The sequence below is a fragment of the Nicotiana sylvestris genome, chromosome 10 (assembly GCF_000393655.2).
Source record: "Nicotiana sylvestris chromosome 10, ASM39365v2, whole genome shotgun sequence".
NCBI lineage: Eukaryota > Viridiplantae > Streptophyta > Magnoliopsida > Solanales > Solanaceae > Nicotiana > Nicotiana sylvestris.
This window is the reverse complement of record NC_091066.1, coordinates 9,762,789-9,781,122: the sequence shown is the minus strand read 5'-3', so window position 1 is coordinate 9,781,122 and position 18,334 is coordinate 9,762,789. Positions and strand designations below refer to the sequence as shown.

General features: G+C 39.5%; 1 protein-coding gene across 2 annotated transcripts; it reads right to left on the bottom strand.

The window, feature by feature from the left end:
• Window positions 1-8,960: 8,960 nt before the first annotated feature.
• LOC104248167 (uncharacterized) lies at window positions 8,961-14,177 on the bottom strand. 2 transcript variants are annotated; one of them, XM_070160544.1, is made up of 5 exons: window positions 13,802-14,175; window positions 11,626-11,768; window positions 10,950-11,131; window positions 9,458-9,571; window positions 8,961-9,383 (listed from the first exon to the last, which is right to left on the bottom strand). In XM_070160544.1, exons 1-5 carry the CDS (start codon window positions 14,093-14,095, stop codon window positions 9,256-9,258), a joined length of 861 nt encoding a protein of 286 aa, XP_070016645.1. In that variant the 5' UTR covers window positions 14,096-14,175; the 3' UTR covers window positions 8,961-9,255. The 2 variants fall into 2 exon arrangements, with proteins under 2 accessions (XP_070016645.1, XP_070016646.1); XM_070160545.1 differs by lacking the exons at window positions 8,961-9,383; window positions 9,458-9,571 and adding an exon at window positions 9,578-10,005 and having other exon boundaries at window positions 13,802-14,177.
• Between the last annotated feature and the right edge of the window lie 4,157 nt (window positions 14,178-18,334).

The window sequence follows — 18,334 nt, the reverse complement described above, 5'->3', positions numbered from 1 at the left end:
GAACCGCGGTGGGAACCCCCCTCTAAACTTCATCTACCGTGGTTCGATCGCGACCGCGACAGACCCCGTCGGGCCCAGGTATGCAGAATTGTTTTTATTCATTTATTTCTTTTTATTCCCCCCTCCCCCTTTCTAATTCCCCAAACCCTTTACCCACCCCAAAATAATTATTCTCCCTCCCTATTCAGATATAAACCTTCCCAAATCCTCTCTTCTCTTTCTCTCTCAGATCCCTCTCTCACTCCCAAAAACCTCCATTGTCATCTTCTCCACACCTCCTCTCACCACTACCCACCCCTTCCACCCTTCAACAAGTAAGTGTTATCTTCTTTTTGATTCTATTTATTCTTCTAATTAGTGTAAATTTGGTCTAAACTAATTTAGTTAAACCCTAGGTAGGAATAATGTAGATTTTCTTTCAATTTTTGCTTCTTCTCTATTTTTATTGTTGTATTTGCTTCTTATGGATTTGTTTGGTGCTAAAATGGTTGGGTCTTTCTTATACTTCGATTGTGGGAGTTGTTTAGATGATTTGGAGTCCTAGAAATAATTTTTGCGGTGTAGTTTGGTGGCAGGCCCTTTTTGGCCGAAAATTTGGGGCTTGTGGTGCTTTTTGAGGTATTTTGTGCCTACCCTAAGTTGTGGTGGTGTTGTATGCCAGAATTTGTAAGAAAGTTGTGGGGCCATTGTGGAGGTTGTAACCTTAAACACCTCACTAGTTGGGGGTTTGGCATAGTGTATGAATAAAATAAATGGGGGATATTATTTGGTGCCTTCGAGTGGTAAAGTTTGAGTAACCATCCGGCTGGCACATGTAGGATATATTTGATGGTTCTCTTGTATTCTTTGCAGGTCATATGGCTCGTAAGAAGCAAAAGCGATCGGCAGGCATGTCCTAACAACCTACATATGATGCTTCAAGATTCGAATCAGAATTGGCAGAGGACGACTTTCATGCCAAGGCCTCAAAGAGATTCATCCCTGAGATTCCGATTGATAGGGCAGCCCTCCGTGTAGAACAGGAGGAGATGTATGAGGAAATCCGGCGGAGGGAAATGGAGTTCTTATTTGATGAACCTGAAACGGTGAACAGGATGCTTGTAAGAGAATTCTACACGAACTGCCCAGCACATACATTGCGAGAGGTGACTGTGCAGGGCACATGGGTAGATGCCTCAGTTGAAACTATTCGACAGGTGTTGCGGCTACCCCGGTTTACTGGTGACGTCGACTATTACCAGGAGTCACTTGGGATATTATGACTGCTGCACTCTGCGCTGGGGGGTAACCAATCTGGATACGTGACCATATCACCCTGAACTCCAATTCATTCACCCATTTGGCTAAGTGTTGGCTCACTGTCATTTGCAGCTTGTTCTTGCCCTCAGGCAACACGACTGACGTGAACTTCCAAAGAGCCCTTTTGACGTGGTGTTTCATCACAAAGAAAGATTTTGATGCGGCAAGACTTATTGGTGATGAAATGATCATACGGTCCCCGCTGAGGTCAAAGGGATTCTACTTCCCTCCCTGGTGACTACATTGTGTCTGTTGAAGAATGTCCCCACCAATCCTGCTGATGTAGAGTTGCCCTCTAAAGCAGCTTTCAAAGCTTCGAGCATCAGAGTGGGCAGGGGTGCACGCACCACCATTCAGATCGATGATGAGGATGATGATCTGGTTACCATGGCACCATTCAGGAGATCCTATGACAGTGCTGGACCCTCTCGGCCCCCCATGCTGGGGCTGGCTTATCCAGATCACAGTCCTCCCATCCTATGTTGCGTACGATGGAGGGAGAGGTCGCAGATCTTGGCACCTCGGTGGAGGTCCTACATACACGTATGGATGCCATGTCTCAGCGGCAGGCCAGGTCTAAGAGCCGGTTTATGTCCTGGTTCCGTGCTTTGGGGAGAGCTTGCCATGTGGACCCCAGCACCATCTCCGACTCTGATTGAGGCTCAGGGAAGTCTTCTTACCCTTCTACTCGTTATTTTTGATATGACATGGGGACATGCCATAATTTTTATGTGTGGGGTGGGAGACTTGCTCGGGTAATGTATTGTAGTGTATATAGACATGGTGTAGGTTGTAGTAATTGATTGGTGTTATTGTGTATAATTGACTGTATTCACATTAGAAGTAACTGACTTGGCCCAACGACGGACACTTGTTGACGGGTCTCTTGAGGGTCAAAGTCTTAAAAAAAATATAGAGGACTCTTCCTGAGGATGGACCACTTGGACAGTACTCTTGAGGGAAGTAGTCCATGTAGTTTCTTTATTTTATTTTATTTTTTAGGTAGTGTACTAATTCTCCCTTGGTTTTTCTTTTAACCACGGTTCTTTTCCAAGGGCTTTTCTTGAACCGGGTTAGGTAGATTTTCGTTTGTAGTTTTAGGACCAAAATGGGTGAAGGATATAATGCAACCCTTGATGTACACACCTGAGAATAACAAAAAACAAACATGAGGGTGCGACGTCTAGGCTCGTTTGTAAACTCGTAAATCTATGCCTTAATTTTGCACATCCTGTCTTGCTTGAACGCTCGTATGAGTGTGTTGATAAACTGATTCGGAATGAGTTACATGCCAAGTGTGTGTGAGCTATTACTTGTATTCTGTGCTTGCATGTGATACCTAGAACTTGCCCTGTGTGTTTGCAAAGCGAAATAGAAGCTGCTTGGTTTTAGAGATGATTGAGGCATTTCTTTGTGTAGCCTGTATATTTGTGAATCCACCGGTATATATTGCCATAGTTAACCCCTTTTGAGCCTGAAGCCTGTTCTTTGATAACCCTATAATGACCTATATCCCTGTGTTTGAATAGTTTGACTGTTTGAACCTGTACCTCCTAGAAGCACTTGAATTAATAAATAACATACAAAAGTCAAAGTGTGAGGTGGTAAGGAAGTAGGAAAAAGGGGAATCAGGAAAGAAATACTTGAATGGTGCAATGGATTTGTAAAAGAAAAAAAATCAGAAAAAAAAGTCAAGAAAAATGAAGAAAACAAAACAGTTGCACCTAAAGAAAAGTGGGGGATCACCTATGAACTAAAAGGTGGAAGAACGAGTGGGCTGAGCATGGAAATTGAAATAAAAGGAGGTGTATATTAAAAGTGCTTAGGGAGGTTAGTCACTATATCCAAATATATCCTACCCGTCCCTTAGCTTATATTACAACCAAATAAAGACCTCTTGATCTTTGACTGAATAGCTCGATTAGTAGAGTACTACACTAGGGGCAAGCTTATGATGTGTCTGTGTGGCATGTGAATGTTCTTTGCTGAGAGTGAGTGAATTCTTCCTATCCTTGGTTCCTTGTTGCTTGAATTTTATGTGCGTGGAACTTCTCTCAGAATTATGATGTTAGGGCATGTGACTCAGGAAGAAAAAGTGAGTTTTCACCTCTGTTAGAGTAACTAGAGTTAGCATGAGTGTGTCATGGTGTTAGAGTCTTCATCTGAGGCGTGACTGTTGCACTGCTTAGGTTGTTCCTTCATAATGGCGGTTGTGGCATAAAAAAAATTGGGTAATGCATCAAACGATTAGGCCTAGAAGTGTGGTTTAACTTGCTCGAGGACGAGCAAAGGTTTAAGTGTGGGGTGTTGATAATAGGTGAATTTAACTATAATTAGGCCCTAAATAACCACCTTCTTGTATAGTTTGGATGATAAAAGTGATAACTAAATGCTCTTGTTAGTACTTTTCATGCTTTGCAGGTTATATATGACCAGAGAAGGCTATGGAGTGCTTTTGGGATCAAATATGGAGAAAAAGAGTCCGTTCGTAAAATTCAGTCAAGTAAACTACGCGAAACAGCTCAAGTCAGAACTGAAGGAGGACTGTCGTGGTTTCACCGCGACCGCGGCAGAACCGCTGTAGAAGAGGGCTGCAGACAACGTGAGAATCAGAGAGCGTGTTTGGCCGCGGTTTGACCGCGACCGCGGCAGAACCACAGGAGAGGCGGAGAACTTCAGGGACTAAAGTGCAAAATACGGGATTTTTAGCCCAAAACCCTATTTTATACACTAGACTTCGCCTAAGAGAGGCATGTATTGATTTGGAGAGTTTTTTGGCAAGGAAAAACAATTGTGAGAGATCACCCAAAACATCTTTCTTCTTTTCTTTGATTTTTCTTGCAAGTTTTATGATGAATATTGTTTTAGTTTGTTTACCCATAGTTATGAGTAGCTAAATCCTTTGTCTAAGGTTTTGATGGAACCTATTGGGGGATGAACTTCTTGTTTATGTGAATACAAATTGCTAGTCTCAATCTTTATTTGTTCAACTTTGTGTATGTTGTAGTTAATTGACAGGATCCTCAATTAGCTGTGCCTATTTAGTGTGCATAACTCGGGAGAGATTGCATATTTAGGTTATTGTTGAACAACAACACTCCCAAAGTATAAAAGGGATCTATAACTGAGGGTTTAAAGGCGGGATTAGGGATAACGAAGCCTTGAGTGCAATCTAAAGTGAACCGTGTTAATTAGAGCTAGCTAGTGTATCTTGGGAGAGTGCATTGAGTATACTACTGTGATTACTCGGGAGAGATTTACGGTAAGATGAGCGTTCATGATTGATAGAGAGGTGTTGATCAATTTGTATGAAGCATAAACAGAAGAGATTCCATCAATAGGGGAGGTCATTACCTTAGCGTTTTCTCATTATTGTTTACAACCTTAGCATCCTTAGTTTACAGCTATTTATTTACTTGCAATTTTAGTTATTAAAGACACCATCAACTGTGATTCAAACGTTTGGGGAAATTGGTTCTCAAGAGTTTAGTGGGTCTAAATATAGTGATTGATAGGTTAACTCTTTGTGGATTCGACTCTGGGCAGAATACTCAGGTTATATTTGCAACGTCCGCATTGTTCTTTTTATAAGGCATATTTGGGAGTGATCACCGGGTCTCGACCCTGCAAGCACTCTCGATCTCCAACATGTAAGTCTAAAAACAACAAGGAGAAGAGAGTCGATAAGAGCCAAAGTAAAAAAAAAAACAAAGGAGAGAAACTTACCCTCAAGCCTAATGCGGCCATACCTTGCGATAGTTTGGCATTGCTAACTTCCTGAAGAGACCCGCTTTCTGCGGCAGAGCATAGAAGGTCAAACTGCGGCACAAAATCTATCGTATCTTGCAGAAGGTTGAGATCCGACGGGATTTCGAGTATTAGGGAAGGACCTCCCGCTCTTACCACAGTTCGGGTAAATCACTCCTCGAACATACTCACATCGTCAGGATCGAGGTCAGATTCAGACTCGTAATCGTCCACCATGATGCTTTCCCCCCCTCTTTGACCGAAGAAGAAGTGCGGTTCGGTCGGGATGACGAAGAGCCGCCCAAGATAGTAACTGCAATCCCGGACTCCGTCTCTCCACTACATCAGCTTGTTGACCGCTCACAACACGCGACGTCTCCATAACAGGGCTGACATTATCTCTGATTTCTATCACTGTCGGGGTAAGGGTGCCCCTCGGAGAAGTATCGGTCGGGAAAACCTCTTCCAACACCACCCTTTGTTTATTCGGTGGGGCCTCATTACTACTTACACAAGAAGATTGGTCGACTGGACAGGCTGCAGGGGTCGGAACCTCCGACTGAGTAATCTCCAAATGTGCAGCTTCGGCCACAGGTGCAGGCTGAGTAGTTCTTAATACAGGACGGGCAGCAACCCTTGGCGTAGGACTAATAGAAGGTGGTTGACGCAATGCAAGTGGAGGAGCCCTCGTCCTTCGGACCCTCCCTGTCAGCAAAGAAAGACGGTCATATAACGACAAAATCAAACTATAAGGCAAAGAACAAAGAACTGCAATGGGCCGACTCACCGGTGAGAGGCTTACGCCTATATCTCTCATAGAAGAGCGCCCACTCGCGAACCCCCACTGTATGGGGAAGAATGGCATTTACCCACTCACGGATGTCGTCAACTGGCGTGGGAGGCAATCTCTCTGCTGTGAAAGCGAAAACAAGTCATTAGCAATGCCACCTAAAGAAGAACGGTCGACGACCGCCTCGAGAGGAATCACAAAATAAACAAAGGAAAACTTACGTGCGAAGTTCCACGTCTCAAGGAACCCCGCCGAGTTCTCCACAAGGTGCTCTATCCGCACATAAAAATAGTTTTCCCAGAAGCGGTGATTAGCCTTATCATCCATCTTCACCATCAAACTCTTGGTTCTTCGATGACGTATGTGGATCATCGTGCCTCGAATAAATTGAGGGACAAAAATATTAAGCATATGCCCCAAAGTGATCCCTCGACCGGCGAGCTCCACGTACTTGAGAAGCATGAGGAAGAGCTTGTACGCGTACGTTGAAAGCTGAACGGGGCACACTTCGTAAAAACGACAGAAGTCCACCACTAGAGAGGGGAGATGAAGCATATATCTGACAACAAAAGGATACGCGTAAAATGCATAGTATCCGGGGCGGTGCAAGTGCACAATGTCTGTTCCCGTCGCCGACACCATTTCGATATGGTTTGGAATTCCCCACTTGGTCTTGAGCGCAGTAATTGTCGCTTTATCCATGGTAGAAGGGACAAGTTCTGGTTCTTCTCCGGCGGGGCTATTAAAATCAGTCCATAATTTCCCCGGGCGGGGTAGTATCTCAGCCATTATCGGAACTCCCTCATCTTCCGTCACCTTCACTCCCTCTCTAAGAGGGGGTACTTCATTTTCTGGCACCGTATCTTCGACGAACTTGTCGGTCTGGGAAGAAGTACCAACCATTTGACTAACTTCATCGAAATAAACAAGAGTGATGAAGGAAAAGAGAAATGGTCACATCAAATTCAGACGAAAGTAGAAGTATAAAATCGGAAGTATGAAATGTTGAAGAGGGCGGAAGTTTGCAAAATTCCTCAGGTAAACCGAAAAGTGTAACAATCGAATGATAGGTTCCCCTATTTATAGGAACATGAATGTCCTAAGCGGGAAACCCAAGAGCCGCTAATCAAAAAATTGAAAGGGCACGGGAAACGATACGGTGCCTGGGAAACGTGCACCATAATGATGCATAATGGGTATCCATGATATCTCGAATCGATGCAACGATTAAGCTCTGAACTGACATAACAGTCCGATGATACCACTGAAGCGTCACGTCGCCGCCTCGATTTAAGGACCTCGTTCAATGCTAACGTTCAAATTTCTCCTAATTATTGAATCGATAGAGTCTGCCTGTTGTGGACAGAGGAACTAACTCTATGGGTCAAAATCTGATCATAGGATGATTGTTCTTAAAGTGAACGACAAGGGGTCGCCCAAGCCGTAATCATGCCCATGAGGTATGATAGCAAAGAGCATCTCAGTCACTGTCGGGGTCAAATCGTCGGAAAGCTTACATCGCAGAACAAGCGTAATGTTTGAGCGAGTGATGAAGGGTACAATAAGAAAGTACGCCGGTCAAAGATCATTGGATAAAAGGAAAATTGCTAATATATATAGGGGAGCTGAGCCTAGAGAAAGGGGGGTGATTCTTGATAGCCATCATGATAGAGTCAACAAGGGGAATCTTTTCATCACCCATAATTTCTTCTCTTCTTCTTCCTTACTTCCATGATCATGGTGCAAATCTGTCTTAGATGTAAGTCTATCATTCATATTCGATGTACAATAATTATATTAAGAAATATTACACATTCTTATTTTTCTTCGATTTTCGTATTCATCATATTTGGATCTAGAATTAATTATATTTGGCTAAGATTTACCTTCTATATCTCTGATAATTAGTTTGACAAAAGGGTTTAATAATTTTTGGTCAAACAACAACCATTTGTCATCATCATTCTTGCTACCAAAAGGGTATGTGCTCTCTCCCGAATAATTTCTACTATCCCGACCAGTAATTTCTTGCATTGGAGCATCAAAACTTACACAACCTGGTAAACATGCTTGGTGATGTGGAGCATTTTCTAAGGTCTGTGAAGTCAAACAAATGAAAAGTGCTTAGGATAAGTTTCTAAAAATAAACTAATTTTGAAAAGTATTTTTTTCTTTCTAAAATGCTTTTTTCAAAACTACTTTTAGTAAGAAGCGGTTTGTATTTAGTTAATTAATTTGAAAATCACTTTTGAACAACAATTAGTATCTAGCCAAATACTTCAACTTTAGAAAGAAGTACTTTTTTGAAAGAAAAAGAAAATGCTTTTGGCTTTGGAGAATTTTGGTTATACAAGCTATAGTTCCAAGAGAGTTTTTTTTTTTTTTTTTTTTGACATGTATCTACTATGTTCTTAACTTTAAGAATTGCACAATAGCGTACTTTTTTGGTTCCAAGAATATACTTGTTTTTTTATAAATAAATCTCCACCAGGCAGGGTACCTGAATGGCTTCTAACCTGATACAATCAGGAGTAAAATATGGACGTGCAGGGGTGTGTTTGGTACGAAGGAAAACATTTTCCGTCATACCAAACACACCCTAAGAGTCAAAAATTCTAGTATCATCTTAGGATTTAAATGACATCCTAAAATGATAATACAGGATGAAGTGTTAATAAAATGAAGCATCCTTATCATGCTAACAATCAAAAATTCCATGGCTAACTTTTTGTTGGACATCGAAGCATGAAAAGATTACAAAATTCCTTTAGCTGGCAGCTATTCAAATGAGTTCCAATAAATAGCCCCAGTAATTTATTTGAACCGATAAACTATTTCTTTGTTTAGTTCAAGTCCTTTATTTTTTTTCTAGCTATGGCCAATTAAGACGTTTTTTTTTTGAGTATTTCTATCTCTGCAAATATAATCTACATGAAGAAATAACCACAAAACACTGTTGATCCCAAAAGAAAGTAAGAAAACAGAACCAAGAAAAAGAAAATACAAAGGCAAAGTGAAATCTCAGCTGGCTAGCATGCCCCTCTAGTTAGCCAAATATACCAAATAAGAGATATTAATAATTTCCAAGCACAACCTTCAAATGATTCAACCATTAACAAGAGAATGAACCAAAGCCAAATGCATAGACCTTTGCATAACAAGCCCCACTATTTAACAGATGGAAATGACATTTACATGACTGAAAATCACTAAATCGTCAATGAGGAAAAACAATTAGGTCATTGGTTTATCTACCCAATGGTACAACTGGATTACACAGAAAGAAAGCCAGTAGAACACTTTAGCAGATCATATGTGAAGCACAGGTATATCGTTGGTTCCATTTTGTGAATGAGTCTCCAATGTTCTAATGGCTCGTGCCATTTCTTTGTCAGCCTTGATTCTTACTTTTCTTTTCTCTACTTCTTCACCAAAACATATATTACCACTCGAGGACTGCAACAATCTGGATGCCACTGGTTTTGATCTACACGGCCAATAGTGAAATCCTCTGCAGCTGCTTGTAAGAAGTACTCAAGGATAGCATCTGCCACAAGAAAATCACATGATATATATCTATCTCCAGACCATCTGAGATTTAGTAATATCCAGAGTCTATACCGTTCCGGAGTTCTCCAGCTAAAATAACTGTTGTCTGAGTACCAGAGAGGTCGAGAAGTGTTGCTAACAAATCCATGACAGCTCCCTCACTATAAATCACGTCTGATCCAAGTACTGAAATACAAATATATTCAGAACATGAAACAGTAAACTAAAATCAAGGATATGCAAACTGGACAAGTGACCAGAGATCATTTACCTGGCCTTTGGAACATGAAAGAAGAGAAAGGGGGTGGAATGTGAGCTATCACGCTGAGTATGTGATATTTTTTAAATAACAGAGAAATCCCCTAGGGCTAGCTGGCTCGCAATTCGAAACTAAGTGGATAATGGATCAGTCCCTCTATCCTTCTCCACTTAAATACAGACTTTTATCCATGACAGGGTTCAAACTCGTCTGCTCAACCCACACATCATATGCTGCAGTCTTACCTCTGCACCAAACCCTGAGGGTCCCTAAAAAATCTTTTGGCATGTCAACGTAGAAAACATTGAGGTGGTGTCCCATGTTTTGCTATGGGTAGAGGGAGCGGTGAGAGGATGCAAAGCTGTAGGTAAGAACATCCATTTTCTTTGCAAGATTAGGTGGCAACAGTGTTTCATAAATAGGCAAAATTAATCAGGCCCAACAAATTCTAAAAAAAAAAAACATAGAGTATCAACAACCCATATACGCTCAGCAGCAATTTTGGACTGGTCTAAAACTGATAGCACGAACAACCTATATATACCTACTTGCTAACTCAGACCATTCTAAAGCTGATAGCAAAGTGCATAACAACCCATATACACCCACTGCAACTTTTCAAGTGAGGGAGAAATGAAATTAGGTTTTGATTCTGGTCGGACTTTGTAAGAAAGCTTCTTAAGAGCAGGAGCAAGGGTCAAAACAAACTGATTCATTTGTAGTTGTTATTTAGCCACTTGACATCCTTATCAATTTTTTTTTAGAAAAAGGAAAAAATAAAACAAAAGTAGCCAATTGACATATATCTCTTATTGAAGATGTAATTTTCTCCATATTTAGTCTATTGATTACATACATAGATCTACTCACCTCTGGTCAACGGACAAATTGATTTCAAAGGGGGGATGTTACCCATTTTGCCTTTCAGGATTGCTCTAATATATTAAAAGACTAAAGCTGGCAAATGTCTCCACTTAATAGAAGCCAGTCTTATACACAACAACTTCAAGTTCTACAAAACCTTCATTCGATAAGGCTTCTAATCTATAAATGAAAAAAGGATAATTGACAAGAATTCTGGAAAAATAATACTTCTGTGGTTAGACAGTTAAATAGTATATAACTAATTCTAGTTCACCTCCTCCACAAAGAAAAGATAATTATAAGAAAAGAAAATAACAATATAAAGCAATATGCGACAACATTGTGAAGGGAAACTAAACAACCGCAGATATAAGAATATGGTATTTGATTATGTATTGTGAAGAAAATGCTATAGGGAATGAGACCATCTCAGATTATTACCATAATCTGGCAAAGGATCCTTTATATCATGATCTAACTCATCTCCCCATGTGAGCTCATCCACTGTTGCAGAACCTCTTACATCTCCATACAAATTAGCCTCTACATTTTTCTTCAGTAGCCTCAGTCTATCCGGTAGGTCAGTGAGAATAACTTGACCACCCAAAAGAGCTGCAATGCAGCTGGAAACATTGTATGAGAGACTTAATAAGAGAATTGAACCATTTAACAACAGTATACTTATGCCATGTAAAGTGAGTGATTTAAACATTTAATTTCCACTACTAGCTACCAACATAAATTTGTGAGCAAGTACTTTACTTTGTGCACATGCCATGCCTTGTTTCTCATACACATTTCGGAGACAAGAAACTACAATAGGAACTAATCCAAACATTATTTTGTTGGAACGTGCAAGTGCATCGTTTCAAACTCTTGACTGCCATCCACTAGCTTAAACCAATAATGACTGGAAAATCATTTTGACGAATCAGATATCAACAACAACAACAACAACAAAAAACCCAGTGAAATCCCACAAGTGGAGTCTGGGAAGGATAGTGTATACGCCGACCTTACCCCTACCTTAGGGAGGTAGAGAGGCTGTTTTCAAAAGCCCCTCGGCTTGAGAGGATGCGAATCAAATATCAATGTCATAAAATATAAACAGCATTACCCAACTAATCCACAGCCAGAGCCCAACTCAACAACCTTCTTGCCTTGAAGATGAATTCTTCCTGATTCTACAGCGTGCTCCAAGAATTTCCCAAGGACCACTCCACTATCCCACATTACAGAACCAGTTACTCCAGGAGTACCCTGAAATACAAAATACAGCTTGGTCGTTAGAAATTTGATGTGTGTGTGTGTGTGAGAGAGAGAGAGAGAGAAAGAGAGAGAGAGAGAGAGCAACCGAAATAATGTCAATGCTTTACCAGTGCTAGGAGATCACATTGTTTCACAAGCATTTCAACTTTCAGCAGATAAACTAACAGCAGCTAACCTAAATTGCCTCTGGGTCATGTCATTGCCAAAGCTTATTAGTCATCTCATAAGTTACTATTCCAAGTGTCTAACTGACACAAACTTTAGCCAAGTCATCATAATTTTCAAGAGTAAAAGCAGAATATGCAGCTAAAGTTCATATACACTAGGACTAGGTGTTATTTTTTTATCACTATACAATAGGTGTGATTTACTATATATAAAACATCTCGAGCTACTGATTCTGATCTTGCCCTAATTCTGTTCGAGAGGTCCATGGTAGCAAGAAGTACAAGTCAGACATGTGGGAGGGGAGTGCAGGTTATTTGAAGTAATGAGGATTTGATCCGTTAGCAATTAACAATAATACCAGTATCTCCTTTGTCCTGTGTAAGGAAAGGACATGGGAAGAATACATACCTATAAGACAATGACCTTCAAAGGCAATGACAAGGAAAAAATAACGCTAACAGTGTTGGCTTAAAATTAACAGTAGGCTGAACTAGATGGATTGTAACAGCAGAATTAACTTACTAATGATTCCCAAATGAGTATCATAATGCGCCAGAAATGGGCTATGAAATTTTGGCATACGAAAATTACATGCTGCTGTTCTCAAAAAAAGGGCTATGAAATGAACTGCACTCCACCAATGGGTTTGTTTTTCTTTTGTCCTTTTATGGGCAGTTCACATATAAAACATGCGACCTATAGCCCAATAGTGATATCCGTTTCAGTAACAAAGTTAAGCTTATTTTAGGCACTATTTAACAGTAGGTCGCATGTTTAACCAGCGTAAGAAGCATGCGATCTACTTTTAAATTGAGCCTAGTGTAAACTAACTTTTTGACGGAAACGAGAATCAGTATTGGGCTACATGTCGCATTTTTTATAGGTGAACTGCCCTAAATGGGCAAAAAAAAGAGAAGAACCCATTAGTGGAGCGCAGTTCATTTCAGAGCCCATTTTGGGCGCAGACTCCAATTAATGTTCAGCAGGAGACCATACTCCTCTTTGTTCCTAAGCTTACTTCTTGAAAATGTTCTAGTTGTGATAATCATGTATTGAACCTTGAGAAAAAAGACCATGTCCTAAACTTGCTTAAGTTTCTCGAAGGTCAGATCACGCTATTTGTCGTTGGATGGTTGGCAGTTTGCTTTCACTGACTTTGCTGCACTTAAAATTGACTGCTAAATTTAGTTACTAGTTACTATTCATAAGATCCTCTGCCTGTTAAAAACCATGGAACTTGATCAATGATGATAACTTTCATGTGGTAATTTGCTTCTCGGGTATTAACTCTTTAGACTTAACTCATTATAAGAATGACAAAATCCATGTTTATCTGGCTCACTCTTTTCACTCATCTTCATGAAGTCCTTAAAAACTTGCCAATTGATAAGTCGATGTGGATTTGGGAATTCAGTCTAATTGGCTGATTATATACCCAAAACAACCAAATATTAACTCAAAACCCCCATAATCTACTAATCATAATTAACCCATTTACAACTTTGTAAGTATAGAAAAAGTTTCTCCCGACAATTTCATCAATTTCTCTCCATAAAGAATAAAAACTTACTTTATCTTCATTTGATAATTAAACAAACTACCAGAAAGAACCCCCCTCCCCAAAAAAAAAAAAAAAAAGTACTCATTTTGACCTTAAGCGAGTTAAATCAAGAGTAATCCATTAAGAAATAAAGGAATAACTATCTAAAACAAGCCATAAATAATGGTGGAGCTATAAATCATGTATGAAAATTTAAAGTTAACTTGTTTCTACGTATAAAAAGGTACATTTTTTTCCGGAACAAATAAAAAAGGAAAGTGAATCACGTAATTTGGGACAGAGGGAGTGCACAAACCAGGTTAGAAGGGGACTGAAGAATGGAGAGAGAGCGGCCACAAGCGTCAATAGGGAGCTGGAGAGAAGTTTGACGGGCGAAGGCATTGGGCTTTGAAAACGTTGGCTGTTGAATTCCCCAAAGCAACATAATCTCCTCTGCTGGCTCTTCACTGTTCACCAATCTCACCTTCCCTCTGTACATTCCTAACTCTTCAACCATCCTCTCTTCCTCTTCCTCCTCGTATGAGTACTCTTTCTCCGCAGCTTTTCCGGCGAGGTTTGTTTCATCTCTTACGATGCCGTCGACGTTCATGGCTCAGTGCTCTCCGCGCTTGCGCTCCTGCGAGAGGGTTTAGAGTTTAGACCCTCTTCGGCACTTTTTGGGTTGGTCATTCGCAGAAGCGAGTGCACAAATAGCCATATTTAGGAAACTATTTAAGGAGTAGTCATAATTTATAATGTTTTAAAATTTAACAACAACAACAACAACACAGTATAATACTATTTCCAAATAGACCCCCGACATCCATCCCTCCAAGAACTTCTCACCTTGCTCTTGGGGAGACTCGAACTCACAACCTCTTGGTTGGAAGTGGAGGTTGCTTACCATCAGAGCAACCCCTATTGTCTTGTTTTAAAATTTAACCATTTTAGAATTAACTTTAAACCGGTAAGAATTATTTTTTTTATAAAGGCGCCTGGGGCCGCTGATTATTATTAAGCATTAAAAAGAAAGAGAGTTATTATAGTGTCGGACTGATCTTATCGGAACAGTCCCTAGTTTGTCTTTGCAGAAAGTAGAGAAAGCAAATAAAGGTGGTTCACTCCAGAAGTACTCGCCACACTCAGCATTAGCATGTGAGTTACAGTTGCTTCCAAGCTTCGCTAGTGTGTGCACCACTTGATTTCCTTCACGGTAGACATGCCTAACTTCCGATTGATCCAATGCTTCTAACAGGAACCTGCAATCATGGAGAAGATTAGCATTAGCTTTAGTGTGAGAATTGTCATGTAGGAGTTTTAGGTTTCCACTATAAGCGGTATTCCATTTTTTTGTGAACGCAAGTTTCAATCCTTTTAGTAGGGCAATGATTTCAGCTTAGATGGGTGATGAGGCCATTGTATGGTAAGAGAATCCATCAATTCATTGACCTTTGGAATCTATGATGATTCCGCCTGCTCCTCCTTTATCGGAGTTTTTTTGGTGTGCACCATCTAAATTGAGTTTATAGATGTTGTGTGGTGGTGGGTCCATTTTATCAGTATTTTGGTCATTATTGGGTGTTTGAAATTCTGATTTGTGAGACAGGGATATTCCATTACGTACATAATTATTTTCCTGGTATCAATGTGGTGGGAGTCATTATTGAATAGGTTCTGGTTGCGGTTTAGCCAAATATACCAAAGGATAATATGGGTTATTATTGCCAAAGGTATGGGAAAATTGTTTGGTAGTAAGATGCTTGCATCTGAGGTACAATTTTCTTTTATCCAGTCAAGATGGTTTGAATGTGTTGGTGGACTGGTGTTTAGTTATCCCCATATGTTGCTGTTGATGGGACATTGAAAGATGAGGTGGTGTGTATTTTCCTCTGTACCACAGTGTTTGCAAGAATTATTTTCTATTATGTTTCTTTGGTATAGAACATCCGCAGTTAGTAGTCGTTGGTGTAGTAGCAGCCAAAGAAAGGTTTTTAGTTTGTTATGGCAGTATACTTTCCATAACTAGAACTAGAGAAAATGTTCCTATTGTCGGGTAGTCCATGTTAGTCTAGTGAAGAGATTGTACACTGATTTCGTTGTGAAGTTCCCATCCTCTATTTCTTTCCAAAAGAAGGAGTCATTTAGGTGTTCAAAGAAGAGGATGTAAGTTTGTTGTATGATGTCAGAGATCGTATTTGGTAGGTCATATATTAGTGCGTCTAGATTCCAGTTATTATTGGTAATGATAATGTTAACTGTTTTAGTAGAATCTTCAATGTTGGGTGGTCCCTTGATTAATTTCCATAGTGCCTAACCTGTAACCCACTTATCTTCTCAAAGTCGTACTTTTGTCCCGCTTCCAATGTTCCAGGCTATACCTTTGGAGAAGAAAGAGTATGTTTGGCAGCACTTTTTCAAAGGTATTTTGATACACTTTTCCAAGCGTGGGAAACTTATCCTAACCCTATATAACTCAACAAACTCGCCCAAGTGAAGGTTAAACTTGTTTTTAGACTCAATTGGAAGCAAGAACAAGTGTGAGAAGATCAAGACACCATTAGAGTTTTTCATTCCTCTTGTTGTTATCATTATTTTGTGAATTATGAATGATTTTATGGTTTTATCTTATTTTACCATGAGTAGCTAAACATGTAATCTAGGGTTGATGGAACCAATTGTTAGATGAAGTTTTGACTCAGTTTTGTTATAATCGAGCCGAGTTTATTATATGATTGTTCAACTATATTTTGTATGGTGATTAATTGAATGGGCCCTTAATTAATCGTGTCTAATCACCTTTATTAATCACATACCCTTAGGTGTTCATCTTAGCAACCAGTGAGTAAGTTATAAGTTTCACGACCCAAAATCCACCTAGTCGTAATGGCATCTAACCTAACACGGTAGGTAAGCGAAGCAACAGTTACACAATTCTAATAAAAATAAAAATAAAATCTTTAAGTGAAATAACTGAGTTCCCATACATTAACATAAAGGATTGGTAGCAAAAGTCATGAGCCACTAAGACTTAGATTTACAAAACGGGTATGAAAATTAAATACAACATCTATCTTGAACGTACATAAACAGAAAATGAATCAAAAACTATCAAGGACAAGTGGTAGCTATGTCCGGAAAGCAGGTACGTCTTCAATGCCAGCTCCCGCTATATCAACATCAGCACCAAGATCTGCACGCAAGGTATAGTATGAGTATAACCGACCCCGTGTACTCAATAAGTAACAAACCTAACTTGAGGTTGAAAATAGTGACGAGCTCGGAAGAAGGTCAATGTACAACACTAGTGATCAACAATAATACAGAATATAATGATGATAGTAACAGTAAACAACTCAACAAATATCATGTTGAACTCGTTCACAAATCTAGAAAATTAGACATGCTTTACAAGTATAATAGTTTAAGCCCAAATCTTTCACCGGGGTCACTAAATATATGAGTTTATCAGAGAACTCTGATTTTTCCAAACTTTCAACAACAGATAAGACTTTTCATTTACTAGTTAGCATGAGAAAAATACATCTTTATACCTATATGTCAAGTATACATGTCAAATCAGTAACATACCATATTGTCATCTAGTATGAGAAAAATACATCTATATGCGTACATGTCAAATAAAAAATGTCACAGTAAAATCATCAAGTACACTCACTCTCAGCACACTCAAAGTGTCTGGCTCAACTGCCCCTCACCATCACACACACAATCACTCAGCACTGTATGGGTACCTGTCATAAATGCCCCTCACCAAAGCACATGTATATTGTTGTGCCTGCACTTTCTATAATATCAGACTCCGGGGGGGGGGGTTCTGGCCCAAGCACTAATCAATAGTCAAAATGACTTGTTGCGACATGCAACCCAATCTAGCATAAGTCACAACACTACTCTATGGCCCACATCACTCATCAATCTGCTCAAGTCTCAATAGCTCATATCTCATAAAAACATAATCTAATTATACAACACAGAATAACATATTATGCCACAAATATAGCTCAAACTCGTGTCACGTACTAGGACACCAACAACATGTGAGAAATCATATCAAAAGTGTAAAGAATCAGAGATATATCATACATATATATATCTATCATGACTGAACAGTATGACTACGACTAAGGCAAATAGCTAAACAAGGTAAAATAACCTTATCATGTCTCAAACAATTAAGCAGATAACTTAGACATGATTTCTAGCATAAATAATAATTCACGTAGTCATACAAATGGAGAAAACATGACATCAACGAAGCATGATAGCAAATCAAGGTATATGATAGCCTAAAAACTACCAGGATCATGAATACCCCGTGCACGCACATACTTCTGTCACCTAGCACGTGCGCCACCCCCATACATCTCAAATATCATAGAATTACCCTCAAATCCAAGTTTAGATATGTTACTTACCTCGAATAAGTCAAATCAATACCGAGCAAGTCAAATAATACTCTAAAAATGCCATCTCGCACGAATTGACCATTGAATGTCTCGAAACTAGCCGAAAGCAATTCAAATACATCAACTAATGCCATAGTAAACAAACCCAAATGATATAGTTCGAATCTTTAATGTAATATCACAGTCAACCAAAATAGTCAACCCAGACTCGCACCTCGGAATTTGACAAAAGTCGCAAATTACGATAACTCATTCAAATACGAGTCCAACCATACTAATTTTATTCAAATCCGACTCCGAATCGATGTTCAAAATTCAATTATTTATTTTAGAAAAGTTTGTATAAAAACCCCTAATTTCTCTTTTAGATTCACCCATTAAATACCAAAATCAAATATGGAATCATGTAACATAAGCAAATC

Bases quoted from the DNA above. Each gene is read 5' to 3' on its own strand.
- LOC104248167 (XM_070160544.1), bottom strand. From the start codon at position 14,095: ATGAACGTCGACGGCATCGTAAGAGATGAAACAAACCTCGCCGGAAAA. The intron at 11,769-13,801 runs GTTTGTGCACTC...TTTGTATTTCAG, and splicing joins TTCAGTCCCCTTCTAACCTG to GGTACTCCTGGAGTAACTGG. The intron at 11,132-11,625 runs GTAATGCTGTTT...CAATGTTTCCAG, and splicing joins TCTGGCTGTGGATTAGTTGG to CTGCATTGCAGCTCTTTTGG.